This window comes from Akebia trifoliata, chromosome 8 (assembly GCF_017979445.1).
Source record: "Akebia trifoliata isolate Shusen 1 chromosome 8, ASM1797944v1, whole genome shotgun sequence".
NCBI lineage: Eukaryota > Viridiplantae > Streptophyta > Magnoliopsida > Ranunculales > Lardizabalaceae > Akebia > Akebia trifoliata.
The window spans coordinates 13,709,422-13,725,402 of NC_141382.1; the positions used below are offsets into that span (position 1 = coordinate 13,709,422).

At 34.9% G+C, this 15,981-nt stretch overlaps 1 protein-coding gene across 1 annotated transcript; it reads right to left on the minus strand.

The window, feature by feature from the left end:
• Window positions 1–1,847: 1,847 nt before the first annotated feature.
• LOC147396206 (shaggy-related protein kinase alpha) lies at window positions 1,848–11,601 on the minus strand. The gene is made up of 13 exons (XM_086452138.1): window positions 11,394–11,601; window positions 6,458–6,625; window positions 6,193–6,285; window positions 5,916–5,975; window positions 5,497–5,769; window positions 5,323–5,397; window positions 4,526–4,582; window positions 4,302–4,442; window positions 4,154–4,204; window positions 3,595–3,690; window positions 3,430–3,513; window positions 2,515–2,617; window positions 1,848–2,411 (listed from the first exon to the last, which is right to left on the minus strand). The coding sequence occupies exons 2-13, from the start codon at window positions 6,569–6,571 to the stop codon at window positions 2,329–2,331; spliced, it is 1,230 nt and encodes a 409-aa protein (XP_086308264.1). The 5' UTR covers window positions 6,572–6,625; window positions 11,394–11,601; the 3' UTR covers window positions 1,848–2,328.
• Window positions 11,602–15,981: the final 4,380 nt, after the last annotated feature.

Below are 15,981 nucleotides of genomic sequence, written 5' to 3' on the forward strand. Positions count from 1 at the left end.
CTACGCACGAAAAATGTTTGCCAAAATGTTTTGCGCCGAACGCTTCCCTATATATATATATATAGGTCCCGTTCAGCACCCTAAGCTTTACCACACATTTTAACAAACGTGTTTTGTCTTACATGGGTTAGAAGTTTTGGAATGGGCTGATTTTTGGTGAGGATGATCTCTATGGTGAGGAGATCATCCTCACCAAAAATCAGCTCATTCCAAAACTTCTAACCCGATCAAAAATGATTTACAAAAAATGGACGGTCCACGATTTTTCAACGTGTAAACATGGGGCTAAACATTTCAGAATGGGCTGATTTTGGGAGGATGATCTTTTAATAATAGAGATCATCCTCACCAAAAATCAGCCCATTCCAAAACTTCTAACCCATGTAGGACAAAAAACGTTTGTTAAAGTGTGTGGTAAAACTTAGGGTGCTGAACATTTCCCATATATATATATGGGAAATGTTCAGCAACAAACATTTTGACAAACATTTTGGCAAAACATTTTTGAAAATATGGGTTACAGGTTTTGGAATGGGCTGATTTTTGTTGAGGATGATCTCTACAGGGAATAGATCATCATCACCAAAAATCAGACCATTCCAAAACTTCTAACCCATCAAAAATGGTTTACAAAAATATATATATATATATATATGGGTCCCTTTCAGCAACAAACATTTTGACAAAACATTTTTGGCAAAACATTTTTCAAAACATGGGTTAGAGGTTTTGGAATGGGCTGATTTTTGGTGAGGATGATCTCTACTGAGGTGAGGAGATCATCCTCACCAAAAATCAGCCCATTCCAAAACTTCTAGCCCCATGTTTACAAGTTGAAAGATCGTGAACCGTCCATTTTTTGTAAGTCATTTTTGATGGGTTAGAAGTTTTGGAATGGGCTGATTTTTGGTGATGGTGATCCCCTCACCGTATAGATCATCCTCACAAAAAATCAGCCCATTCCAAAACCTCTAACTCATATTTTGAAAAATGTTTTGCCAAAATGTTTGTCAAAATGTTTGTTGCTGAACATTTCCCTTATATATAGGTCCCGTTCAGCAACAAACATTTTGGCAAAACATTTTTCAAAACATGGGTTAGAGGTTTTGGAATAGGCTGATTTTTGGTGAGGATGGTCTCTACGGTGAGGAGATCATCCTCATCAAAAATCAGCCCATTCCAAAACTTCTAGCCCCAGTTTACAAGTTGAAAAATCGTGGACCGTCCATTTTTTGTAAACAATTTTTGATGGGATTAGAAGTTTTGGAATGGGCTGATTTTTGGTGATGATGATCTCCTCACCGCAGAGATCATCCTCACCTTCCAAAACCTCTGACCCATGTTTTGAAAAATGTTTGTTGCTGAACATTTCCCATATATATATAGATAGATAGATAAATAAGTGGTAGTACTAGATGCGTCACCACCACTCAGCATCAGGACTCCAACTCAATCAAACCCAGCCCATGCTTTCATTACATTATTAAGTTAGGTTTTCTATTTTAAATTTCTAACAATCACTTAAATAAATTATAAAAACAATTCTAACCTTACAATAGTACGAATTTTTGTATCTCTGCATACGCTCATGCAACTCCAATGTTAAATTTATTTCCTCGCTAAAATTGTCATTGGAGAGATCCAGGACTGACTACCTTGAAGTCTTATACATACCGTTAAGGCTTGTAGAAGAAAAGAAAATGTTCACTTTCTTGTTACAAAGATGACCCAAGTATAGAATAAGACCATTTTAATGATGCTGATATCCTTATTTTTCATTATTTTTTATTTTTTTTTATTTTATGGTGAGCCTAAATTAACCAAAACTCAAACAGCTAATAGACAGCTTGAACATAATTATCCAATCGGATCAAATTTCAACATTAACAATCTCTTGAAACAACGGACCCCTTAGGGCTGCATATCCACGAAGTACATTTACACCCTTTACATACCATTTAGGATCCACAAGAGAGGGTACCAACTACGCACATCATTGATCTGAGCAGATATCCAATGTGTCATCAGCAACAACATTGTACACAACTTACATGTCAAATCTCTAATTTAAAAGCGAAATCCCTAAGAACAAATAAATCACTTTTAAGGTAAAAAGAAAAACTGGTGTTCTATAATGTTACAAATCTTTTGTTTAGAAACAAGGGTGAAAGACACCCATTGAGGTTTTCGCACAACAGTTAAGCTTACCTTCTCAATCTGAGTTTACAAAATACAAGCTTCCATGTGATCACAGGGACACAGTACTAACTTCTCTCTTTTATAACGACACTGAATTCTGCATAAAATTGTGAGCTTATAAATACCAAATCACAACCCGAGGAAGGGACATTGCTTTCTTGCATGATCTGGTACCAACTTCACCAAAATATCAACTGGGACCCCCTTCAATTCTGATCATCAATGTAATGATATAATAAACAATCAGTTAGGGTGTTGCACTATGGTAGAACATGAGAAGAACAAAACACAGGTATTGTATCAGATGGTTCATACCATGAGGCTTGAAGTTGAAGAGTGGAGGGAGGAAACGTCCATTAGGCAGGCGGGTATTTGGGTCACGTAGCTCATCAAAGAATGGATGGATCAAGGCCTCCAACTGCACATAATAAGTGAATTTAATTGTCCGTTAGTATGAACTTTGTGAAAGAAGTAGAATGGAAATGTGAAATTGAATCATGAAAGGATATCTTGTTTGGTTCTAAGTGTCATTCCTTTCTGGAACGTTCTGGCAAGTCAAATGAAACATTCAGTGTCTCAGCAAAGTCTCGGAATGTTTGGTCTTGAGTGTCTATGTTATTCTTCAGACCAAAACATTGCCTTGAGACAAGATGATAAACCTTGGGTGATAAAGAATCCTAAGAAAGGATACATAGAAATAGAATATGATGGACATCTACCACATGAAGCTCAAACATATGGGGTGACGGTAACCATCTAATCTGTAGATTACTTTCAATTCAAGCCCATCCAATAGAAAACAATAGATGAATCATTTGATTGAATAAATCTTTAGCATGGACCCATGGGATGCAAGCCCCACTCTCCTCTATGTGTTAATACTTCTATAGAAGATCTATACCATGTAAAACTCGAAATAGTTCTTTAATTCTAGCCATCCAAAAGAATACAATATACAATGAAATGGTTACAATAATTGAATTGAATAAAATTTTCTCATGGCCCATGGGATGCAGGCCCCACTCGCCTACCCATGCTAGGTTACAGATTATATAGAAAATCCACACCATTTTTGGTTTTTGCAAGAGTAAAAGAAGTTCTATATAGATAAAATATCTCCATTAAGCTAAATTAAAAACTGCTTTATTTACCCTGGATATCTTTGCAAGGGTATTGTGCACCATTCTTAATTGAACAGATCAAGGGAACATGGATGGAGCGTGTACTTACAGCTGTGCATCGTAGATTAGGGGAGTACTGCAGAAGTCTTGAAACAAGATCTACGGCCTCTGGTGGCATGCGCTTGTGGAATATCTAATAAACGAAAAATATGTTATAATATTACTTTGGCAATTCAAAATGTAAAGGAAAAACATGTGATAGAATTCCAATTACCTTGTGCCATGGGTGAGCTTTAATTTGTGGGAATTTAAACTCTGAGTAGTTGGGATTCATGCACTTGATTTCCTCCCTCGTTGGGGTACCCAAAACCTGCATATGAATCAAATAAAAAATGAACAAATTAAAAGGATGATTATTTGCATAAGGTGATGCATAATGATAAAGTGGCTCCAACTTCTGCCAAAACCAAGTTTATGGCCATTCAGTTTCCATGGTGCCAAAGAGAGGATGATGCAGAAGGATTGGGGGCAAGAGAAATATGCCCTCTACATCCAAAGGTCAAGTAGTAACCAAGGAATGTGATAGCATGGACGTTTTTATGGTTGGAAACATTTGATCGGTTAATTTCAGGCCCAGGATATCTTCTAGGTAGGAATCCACCAAATGGTGTTTCACAACTGCAGCGCAAGTGTGCCCCATAATCGGCACATGGAAGAAGAATTGATATTTACACCAAGCCTTATCCAGGAAGTCAACTAAAAAAAGATGCAATGTCATGTTAAATGTAAACCATAAGATGTAATATTATTTCTTGGAGAAAAATAATAATCACCTTGATAATTTCAACAAGCTGGTCAACTCCAGTCTCGCCAGGAAAGAGAGGCTGGAAGATAAAGAAAAGACCCTTTTAGCATATCATTGCGGTAAGATTTCCAAACATGCAAAACAAAGACCTGAGATTGTACAGAAAAGATAACTACCTGTCCAAGGAGTAACTCAGCCAGAACACATCCAGCTGACCAAATGTCAATGGCTGTAGTGTACTCAGTAGCTCCAAATATAAGCTCAGGTGCCCTATAATACCTAGAGCAGATGTAAGATATGTTTGGCTCCCCTTTTACCTGTAAATTACAAAACAAATAAATCATCAGAATCAACTAACATAACAGCAAGAAGACAATGAAATAGTGGTGCAAAATAATACCAAGACTTTGGCACTTCCAAAGTCACATAGTTTCAGCTGATGGGTGTGTGGGTTGACCTGTTACAAAAAATAAATCACTGCATTATAACATTTGTACATGTACCAAGAACCGAATTTATTGCATTTTAATGTAGTCAGGGAAAAAGAAATGACATTAATCTCCTAACATAATGTCATTAGAACGCCTAAGTCAAAGTTACACTTACATTAACATGTGCATGTGTATGTGCGTGTGAGATTGCACAATTGAAACTGCTCACAATTGACTTCAGTTTAATCCACAAGAGATCAAAACTAGCCTTTAACAACATCCATAGTTTATTAAATAACTAAGTAATGTGATCCTAACTACCCACCCAATAAATACCCCCTATAAATTCCCAAAACTAGTTTTATTTTTTCAATCTTTCATCTTTTTTCTTTTTTTTTTTGGTGTTGGTAAGCAAGAAAGAAAATAACAAACTAGCAGTTGTGGTGACATAAACTCAGTCCTGCTAAGCTACAGGCTTGCTCCTATGTGAAGTACCACAGTTAAACAACATAGAGGAACTGGTTCTTTCTATTTCCACTTATAGTGCAAATAGGGAGATTTTCTAACTTCAAATAATTCAGTTGAAGTTTGGTGGCCTCTAGAAGAAAAATGTGGTCTTATTCTTGAAACTGGAGTCAGCAAATCAATTTAAAATTTCAAATAAAATAGTACTTTTCAGCTTGCTGTAGTCCTAACAAAACCAGAACATAGATATTGCAGCAAAAGAGATGCACATAGATTATTTACTAACAGCACAATAACATACCAGAAGGTTTTGGGGTTTGATGTCTCTATGGCACACTCCAACACTACCATGAATGTAAGCCAACGCTCTACATATCTACCAATTATCAGCGCAATATTAGAATCACGCAATGAAATGTTTTCAGTAGAAAGATGTAAATAGTCGAGAAAATTTAGTGAGCTCCTAGAGCATTACTTGATAAGTATAAAGCTTAACATAGATTAGCGGCATCCGTTGGTTCATCTTGTTGTAATGTTTGATCACACGGTGAGCAGTCTCAGGTACATACTCAAGTACCAAATTAAGATAAAGCTCATCTTTTTCAGTTGTTGAAAAGAAGCAGTGTTTCAGGGACACAACATTCGGGTGGTCTAGAAGACGCATCGTTTGCAGCTCTCGGTTCTTGTATCTCTTGTCTTGAAGAACCTTTTTTATTGCAACAGTTTCACCTGTCTCTAAGCATTTGGCCTGGATAACATCAAACAAACAGGGAAAACAAATTAAATGCATTATCCCAACCTTTAATCAATTAAAGTATAGAATCGGACATGGTCCAATTTAAATGCACTATGAGCATACAAATAAATTACTGATTATACAAAGGATGAACTTACCTGGAACACAATTCCAAATGATCCTTGCCCGACAGCACGCTCAGCCATGTAGCTTATTGTCTACATTCAAATTTGTAACTTTTACTGTAAGAAACTACATTCGGATACTAATGTATGAAAAAAGAAAAAGAAATATTCTGGATCACCATGAACAAATATACTAAAACTACTTGGTTGCAACTCAATACACTCAACATGATTTGCATGAAAACATAAACCATCATGAATTATATGATCATAAAAAAAATCATATAGGAAAAGCATTTCCTAGCTTTACCTGCTTTGGCTGGCCATTTCGACCACCAATAGTTGTAACAATTATATGACCTGTCTCTGTTCCATTCCCATCAACCACAGTTGCTTCCATTTCCTGCAAAGCATAAAGATAGATTATATGAAGCTGGTAGTAAATAATATCCATGGAATAAATCGTAAGAAATAAACAACTCTTTTGATCAGAAAACAAAATGAAAATTTTATTTTAAAGTAAGGAAGCCAAACAAAAGTACAAATAGAATAAAGAATTAAACAATGGAATCTACCTTGTCATCCCTTATTTTCATGTCATTCATTTCCTCAGGTAACCTATCAACACCGAAATTATTGACACTAGGTTCTCTCAGTCCAGGAGCAGGCCCCATGCTCAATGAAGCCATTTTCCAAAAATAGAAATTTGTGCTTGATCCAGCACCTTGTTTGTTTAACCTTACCTGCAGGAAACAGAATGAAAATAATGACCTCCATGCAGATGAAACAATAAAAAGGCTGTTTATGTCACATTTTTACTGCAATGTGAGAAGACCATGGCACGGAAACGAAGCAATTCAACAAAGTAAAGGTGAAACTACAATAAACTGCTCAAGAAATCATCTGATGGACTAAAACATGGAAGTCCAACTAGTATAAAGGTGCAGCAATCCATGGAAACGTCAAAGAATTTATCTAGATGGGGTTACAGAAGTTTGTAATTGTAGTCCACCAAGCTTCATCATTACCCACTTAAGCCAGATTAGAATGGACCTCCAAAATAGTTCGTGATTGACTGGAATTTTATTTTTCCTGGTCCTGTTGTAGTTTGTGGAGCCTGATAGTATTGGTCAACAAGGAGGTACTGTAAATCAAGCCACGTTTTCATGCTGATCGACAAGGAGGTACTGTAAATCAAGCCATGTTTTCATAATTTCACTATTATAGTAAGGTTTCCTGGGGTATTTATATTTCTCGTTTTTGGTGAAAGGGTGTAATCTATAACTGTGAGTTTTCTCTTCATAGTGGAATCAGTGTGATCCGGAACCACGTAAAATTCTGTGTTTCTGTCCGTGATTTGTGTTTTGTTTCGATTCGTTTTTTGATTCGATTGTTCCTCTTTTTCTCAACAGTTCCCACCCTACAGAGTGACTGTGGACTAAGGTGACATAAGATCAGTGTAGAAGGGAGGGGGGAAAGGACAAGTCCTTCCCAAGTTGCACCTTTATTTCAATAAAAGGACCCACATTGGTGTCCTGAAGTTGTCAGCAGTATCTGAAAAGATTCATAATTTGTGCATCTTTTTTTGGTAGGTATGCTGGACTAGCATCCACCATCTCAAAGTTGCTTTGCAATATGTCAACCAACAGAATTATGGGATCAAGGCCCTGTGCATCTACAACTACTCAAATAATTATAAGTCAAATGAAGAGTATCTATGAAGCAATATATAAGTTCCATGAACGAAGCTCCCAAAAGTTTAATCATTAAAAATCCAAAACATTAGACTCAATACGACCTAAATGCAGGATTCATTGCAATCCCAATCATAATAATATACATCTTACAATTCTAAAACTTACTCCAACATATTTAAATAAAAGGCAGTAGTTGATCCCCAACCATCCATTTGTACAAACTTTGAAAAAATATAATTGAGAAATAGTGATCCTGTTTCTAAGTAAATACTTCAATGTATACATCATAGTAACTGGATTAATGTCAAAGAACCAGAGAAAATTATTACAAGATCAACGTTCTTAAATGCATCACAAAGCATTTTTTTCTTTCTCAACCACCATCAAATCCTTATCCCAAAAATTTGGATCAGCTGAACAACCTCTTCCCCATTTCAATTCTGTCTAAAACCAAGTCTTTTGTTAGTTCAAGTGTTCATATCCGCTCCCATTACCTCAAAAAAATGCCCTTTTTAGTCTTTGCTTTAATTATATTAGAACCTTCAACATGCACATTCCCTCTAACTGGGCCTTATTATATTGGTCATCATTAGAAGTGACCAAACCATCTCAATCGACTTTTACTTAGTTTATCATCAATTGGGGCTACTCCTACAATTTCACTAAAGATTCAATCCTTTAATTTTATTTTTCTGAGTCTCTCCACTCATCCAGCTCAATACCATCTTCTCTGCTACACTAACTATATAAATATGTTTCTTGATTACCCAACACTAAGCTCCATAAAGCATAACCTATCTTAATGCAGTCCATCGAGGTAAAAATATGGACCTCGTTAATGTTTCACAATTCACCCCCAACAATCACGATTTAAAGAGAAGCAATAATCAAATACACACTAAATCACAGAGAGAAGATAGCACACTAACTTTTTATAAGGTTCACTTTCTAAAAAGATGATAATGCCCCAAGATCATTGGAGTCAATTCATTAAAAATATCGCATATTACAATTTTATTGCCCAAGAATTACCCCTAAAAAGCCACCCCTTTCTTTATAAGCTTGTCCCTATTTGTAATGAGATAAGGTAGGTAAAGTGTCATGTCTAAGACCATATAGTGATCATTCAAGGGTCTTGTCAAAACTATGCTTGTAGTAGGTGAGATGTCACCTCAATTGAGTCAATTCATCACCAATGCCTCCAATGGTTAAATGCTGACTCAGCTGGTCATCTCATATTTTAATCAAACTTTGAACTTTGGATTCCTGTATAGAAGCAAGAAGTCTCCCACTAAAGACAAATGTTTGAACTTTATGAAGTTGACTCGGGTCTTCTTATCTTGTTACTGCGATTTGGGTTGCTTTATTATCGAGCCTATATTGTATCTTTAGGTGTTGCATGTCTGTTATAAATTAAGTGTAATTTATTATCCCCACACAACCCCTTTTCGATAGTGGATCACAATCACGGTCTACAATATTGATTCACTTTCTTGGGCAACTATTGTCAGTAACAAGGTACAATACCATCCCATTTCTTGAAATGGAACGCTAAGATCAAATCCCTGTCTTGTTTCTAGATTCTATATACGGAATGTGGAGGTACAATCCCATCTCAAGTATTGATTTTAAATATGGGGATGCTAAGATATGTTGTCCATCCCTAGTATGGATTCCAAAGAGGGGTGCTAGGGTATGATCTCCATCCTGGTACAAATTTTGGAGATGGGGCAATAAGATATGTTTTCCATCCCGAATATGAAGATGTGGTGCTAAGGTACAATTCCCATCATAAGTACAGATTTCAGGTGGTGCTAAGGTACAATTCCCATCATAAGTACAGATTTCAGGTGGCGCTAAGATACATGCCCATCCTGAGTATGAATTCTGAGATGGGGTGATAATGCAAGGTCCTCATACCGCCTATGGATTTAGAAAAAGGGACAATAAGATACATTCTCCATCCCCAAGTATGGATTCCGACAATGGGATGCTAAGGTATGGTTCCCATCTTGAGATGAATTCTGAGATGGGGTGATAATGCAAGGTCCTCATCCCGCCAATGGATTTAGAGAAAGGAACACTAAGATACATTCTCCATCACCGAGTATGGATTCCGACAATGGGATGCTAAGGTACAATTCCCATCTTGAGTACAAATTTATGAAGACAGGGTGCTAAGGTACAATCCCCATCTTGCACACAAATTTCGGAGATGGGCCACTAGGATGTGATCCCCATTTCATTTCTGAAGATGGGAAGCTACGTCATTTGTTTCTAGAATTATAATGGATTTCTATTTGAATAAATTATACCTAAACAAGACCCAATAGTGGATAGACCTGATCCGATCGCAAGATCTAAAAAACAAAATTCAAGTCAACTTCTCAAAACTTAAAGATCTAAGTATCTAATCCTAGTCGAGAGGATACCTAACACCTGGTCGGAAGACTACCTAGTCAGTAGTCACTAGTTGGGAGTTGAACCAATCAAAGCATGATTCATAACTTATCTCAAATGTAGTGAAATCCCATCTACTACCAGCATTCTTAAGACAAAAACATTGAATGACCAAATTATAGTCTTAGATAGGAAACTTCACCTACCTAATCTCATTATAAATAGAGACAAGATCATAATGAAATGATAACTTTAAAGGATTTTGGTGCAATAAAAATTAAATATATAACATGCGACATTTATAGTGAATTGACTTCAAAGAACCCAATGATGTAGTCGTTGTTTTAAGCAACTTATCCACCATAACCATCCAACTCGTAAGTCTATGTGAAAAATCATCACTAATCTTTCCATCCTAATGATAATAGAATCAAGGTAATGAAAATGCCGGCTTCAAGGTATTTCTTATATGAAAACAAGCCCTTATCCAAATACTTGGGGTCAACTACATGAATCTTGGTCCTCCATTCCACTTTGCCCAAAACCAAGTCTTCCATTATTAGAGTAAGATCAGTTCTTTTTTACCATCAATTTTATCAGCAAGCTATATGTCATTACTAAAGTTTCATTTCATATACTCCTAGTGATACTTATTCTATAACTTGGCTCCAAATATCCAAGATTTCAGTCTTGATTCCCAGTTTTAATGTTAAATATCACGAACCTATCTACAAGAAACTGATAATACAAACTCAAAATTCCTCATATATCCAATGCAATCCTTTACCAACTCAGATTTGCAGATCTATCTGCCTCAGATCATGATAATAAGTTCAATAAAAAATCCATCATTTCTGAAACAAACTTACAGGCCAAACATTATTATTTGGTATGCTAATGCTTCTGGAAACATGGAAAACCAACAAAAAAACAAACTAAAGAGCGTAAAGCTTACGAAACCAACATAAAGAACCAGTTTAACAAATCTTTCGAACAAAACACGCGCAAAAAGAGATATGCCGGGGGATCAAAATGTAAAAAACCCTAAAATAGAACAACATAATTCTTAGAAACCATAAAAAAAAAGCCATTTTCCCAAAATCTCAACCGCAGAATTTCTATAAATAGCTTAATAAGTAGATAAAGGGACAAACTCAACCAAATTATATCCAAAAATAACAAAAAGAGCTAAAAAAAATCCAACGATCTCGCTTATCAAACTGAGAAATCAAGACAAAGCGTATGACACCACCATAAACACAAAGATTTATGCACCAAAAACCAACGAAACAAAACAGATCGAGCAAAACACAACTCCTCGTGATCCTTCAGAAATTACACAATCAAATCTAACAGAAATAAACATGAAAATGAATTGTTCTTAAATAAGAAAGATTATTAATGAAAATTATACCGATCTGATCAGGATTTTTCGGACATCAACTCCTCATGATCCTTCAGAAATTCAACGGCTCTAACAGAAACATGATCGAAAGACGAACCACTAGAGCGTTCCTGATACTCACCTCCCTTAGATCGAGAGAGAGATCTCAGCTTTGATTTGCTTTCTTTTAGAGATTCGGAGATATGTTGTTGATGACAGTCAAAGCAAAGGAAAGCCTTATCATATTTGTGTTTTTTATATCAAATAGATAATTAAAGGATGGACAACACAATCCTCAAACGAGGGTTGAGACGACAATTAACTATCCCTAGGAAAATCAATGTTCATCCACCCATTTGGGCAGAATTTGTCCATTACTGTACATCAAACGCGGTTTGAGGTTAGAAAAGTTCATTATTAAATATAAAAGCTTACTTTTTGACCGGTCAAAGTTCAAAGCTGCCTTTAGTTTTCCCTGTTAGTAAAATTTTATTCGAACCTGTGAATATTCTCTCACATCTTTTTCTCTCGAAGACTGTGCACTTGAAAAGGCTTTATTAATGTACGTATTTTACTGTATTTTTAAAAATTATTTGAAAGTCCCTAATTTATTAAATAAAATTTTCACAGCTGGCTATAATGGTCTTCCCGCGCATTTTGCCGCATTGGAAGACTGGAATTCAGATGTTTATTGTCATATTTATTACTTTATTACAATATTTTTCGTATTAAACGGTCTAACATCTTATATGACTTGTCAGAGCAGTCCGACTTTCAAGTTTCGGTAAAAGCCTCTACACGCATGACACGTGGTTTTTTAAAATTTTTCTCTCTTATTTTTTCATTAATATTTGAAATAACTTTTAAATATGACACGTGTAATTCAAAGGAAAGGGTTATACCGAAATTTTGAAGCGGACTTGCCTACTTCAAAGTTTTTTCCTGTCCCGAGAGTAACATGGTTTCAAAACTTGGTTTGCTATCTTGTATGGTTCATACTTCTTAGACGAGATTGAGTAAGTTAGCTAATTTCGTACGTTATCATGGTTTTTAAATTCATCCAAGATCAAGATGTATTGTTTGAGTTAACTCGATATTAGAATTGAATGAGATCAACTCACAAAATCATTTTTTAATCAAGATTTACGAGTCATAATTTAATTTATTAATTTATCTCACAAGATATCTTAAGTATATCAAAAAACTCATTCGAGACGACTCGATATCGAAGTTGAACAAGACGAGACAAAATACCAAATTTAAAAACCATGATGTTATAAATCATTTAACTCGTGCATGGACGAGATCAAATTGTCTCAGACAAGTAAACTCATTTTGGACTATCTAAATTATTTAACTCCAATTCACATTATTTATTTATATATGCATTAATTATAATTTTTTTTATAAAATAAAGTAGATTAAAAAATGTTTAGTCATAAAATCATGATTTTTTTAGATGATAAATATTTAAATATAAAAAAAAATTTATTTTAATTAAAATATACAAAATCGTGATTGACTTGGACGAGTTTTACGAGTCCATTCTCACCACCTTTCATGCCTTTCAAAGAGAATTATTGTTGGCAACCCAACTTTTACTTATTACACCATAACTTTTTAAAGTAGTTATCACATCCTAATTAATTATTAAAACACATTATTCAAATATTAAAAAGATTGGTTCAAATCAATGTTTTAAAAATCGGATCAAATCGATGATTTGATTTGGTCGAGTCCGATCAGATTTTTTTAGAATTATCGATCTGATTTATTAGGAACTAGAATGCAATTGGGAACCATCGATTTTTTATAAAAATTGGACTCGACGATTATTATGCAACATCGGTCGATAGCATTAAAAGCCAATTCCTTAATAACAATTCAACCAACCCTTTTTTAGTATGGGATGGTGTGTTGATTTGTAATCATTCTTTTTTCATATGATATTAGTTATAGAAACCTTTTAATTATTAAAGTCTTAAACATGTAAGAAGCTATAAATTATTAATTTATTAAGGGTTTAATAAAAATCTTAAAATAAATTTAAAAAATTGATTTCTTTTAGCATCAATCGAAAATAATGTATTTGAGCAAAATGACCATTAGTAAGAATTAAAATCTTATTCATTGAGTAAGGAAATTGTTTCTAAAAAAAATTCATTTCAGGTATAGTCTGTTTCTCAAATATAGAAATTTTAATTTAGGAACATTTTCCCTACTAAATTTGTAAGAATTCAAATCTTATTAAGAGTCTTTGAGCACAAAGAATCATCAAATTAGATATCCTACACAACCGTCCTTAAGATTTCATGGAAAAACTAAGATAAAACAATAAAAATTCAAAATATATTTTTTTTTGGTTTTGATCCAAGTTTTTGAAATAGATGGCTATTGAATTCTGACCGAACTCTTAAGTTTAAAATTAAAATTTAACGGTGAAAAGTAACTTCTTCTTTTTTATTATTTTTTTCTTAATTAATATTTAAGTTTATAGAATTTTTTCTTCCACATCCCTGTGGCATCAGATCATGTATGAAGATGTCACAAAGTGAGACCTTAGAAAGATTTGAAATCTTATTAAGTTAGTAAGACTATACTCACACCTTCTTTCTTTAACATATTGGTAAGGAGAGAGAAACAGTTGAGAAAAATAATCGCAAACAAAGTTAAGATCAGATTAACTAGGGTTAGTATATGGTTAAATGAAACCACATGACACATTTCTATTGATGCAGTCCAAGTTGAGTCTGGTCCTTCAATCCATGCAACCTCTTTCCATATATATATATATATATATATATATTATATATATGGGAAATGTTCAGCACCCTAAGTTTTACCACACACTTTAACAAACGTTTTTTGTCCTACATGGGTTAGAAGTTTTGGAATGAGCTGATTTTTGGTGAGGATGATCTCTATGATTAGAAGATCATCCTCCCCAAAAATCAGCCCATTCCGAAATGTTTAGCCCCATGTTTACACGTTGAAAAATCGTGGACCGTCCATTTTTTGTAAATCAATTTTGATGGGGTTAGAAGTTTTGGAATGAGCTGATTTTTGGTGAGGATGATCTCCTCACCATAGAGATCATCCTCACCAAAAATCAGCTCATTCCGAAACTTCTAACCCATGTAAGACAAAACGCGTTTGTTAAAGTGTGTGGTAAAACTAAGGGTGGCGAACGGGACCCTATATATATATATATATATATATAATATGGGGGCGGTTCAAGGGCCATCTGAGAAACCGTCTAAGAAAACTTTCGTTTTTCAAATAAGGGTTAGAGGTTTTGGATTGAGCTGATTTTTTGCAAGGATGGTCACTATGATGAGAAGATCATCCTCACAAAAAATCAGCTCAATCAGAAACTTGTAAATCCATCAAAAGTGATTTACAAATTAGTGATAAAAAGTGGTAAAAAATCGACGGTCCACATTCTAAATCACTTTTAACGGGGTTAGAAGTTTCAGATTGAGCTGATTTTTTTTTTGGATGATCTTCCCATCATAGAGATCATCCTCACAAAAAATCAGCTCAATCCAAAATTTCTAACCCATATTTTAAAATTTTATTTACCGTCGAAAGTTTTCTTAGACGGTTTCTCAGACGGCCCTTGAACCTGACCCTATATATATATAGATATATATATATATATATATATATGGAAATGTTCAGCACCCTAAGTTTTACCACACACTTTAACAAACGTTTTTTTGTCCTATATAGGTTAGAAGTTTTGGAATGGGCTGATTTTTGGTGAGGATGATCTCTATGATTAGAAGATCATCCTCCCCAAAAATCAGCCCACTCCGAAATGTTTAGCCCCGTGTTTACAAGTTGAAAAATCGTGGACCGTCCATTTTTTGTAAATCATTTTTGATGGGGTTAGAAGTTTTGGAATGAGCTGATTTTTGGTGAGGATGATCTCCTCACCATAGAGATCATCCTCACCAAAAATCAGCCCATTCCGAAACTTCTAACCCATGTAGGACAAAACGCATTTGTTAAAGTGTGTGGTAAAACTTAGGGTGCCGATGGGTCGGGTTCCGTAGACTCACATTGCGACACACCGTTTTGTCTTATATGGGCAAAAATGTTTGGAATGGGCTGATTTTTTGTGAGGACGATCTCTATGATGAGGAGATCATCCTTGCCAAAAATCAGCTCATTATTAAACCTCTAGCCCCATGTTTTCAAGTTGAAAAATTTTAGACCGTCCAATTCTTGTAAATCAATTTTGATGGGGTTAGAAGTTTTGGAATTGGATGATTTTTTGCCAGGATGATCCCCTCATCACAGAGATCATCCTCACAAAAAATCAGCTCATTCCAAATATTTTTGCCCATATAAGACAAAATGGTGTGTCGCAATGTGAGTCGTAATAGGGTCGTAATAACGCTGTTCATATATATATATATGGGAAATGTTCAGCACCCTAAGTTTTACCACACACTTTAACAAACGTTTTTTGTCCTACATGAGTTAGAAGTTTTGGAATGGGCTGATTTTTGGTGAGGATGATCTCTATGATTAGAAGATCATCCCCCCAAAAATCAGCCCATTCCGAAATGTTTAGCCCCATGTTTACAACGTTGAAAAATCGTGGACCATC

What these genes read in the sequence shown, in the direction of transcription:
- LOC147396206 (XM_086452138.1), bottom strand. Translation starts at nt 6,571, where the DNA reads ATGGCTTCATTGAGCATGGGGCCTGCTCCTGGACTGAGAGAACCTAGT. An exon ending in TGAAAATAAGGGATGACAAG is followed by an intron (nt 6,286 to 6,457) that starts GTAGATTCCATT and finishes TATGCTTTGCAG; the next exon opens with GAAATGGAAGCAACTGTGGT. An exon ending in TTAAGCTTTATACTTATCAA is followed by an intron (nt 5,398 to 5,496) that starts GTAATGCTCTAG and finishes GATAATTGGTAG; the next exon opens with ATATGTAGAGCGTTGGCTTA.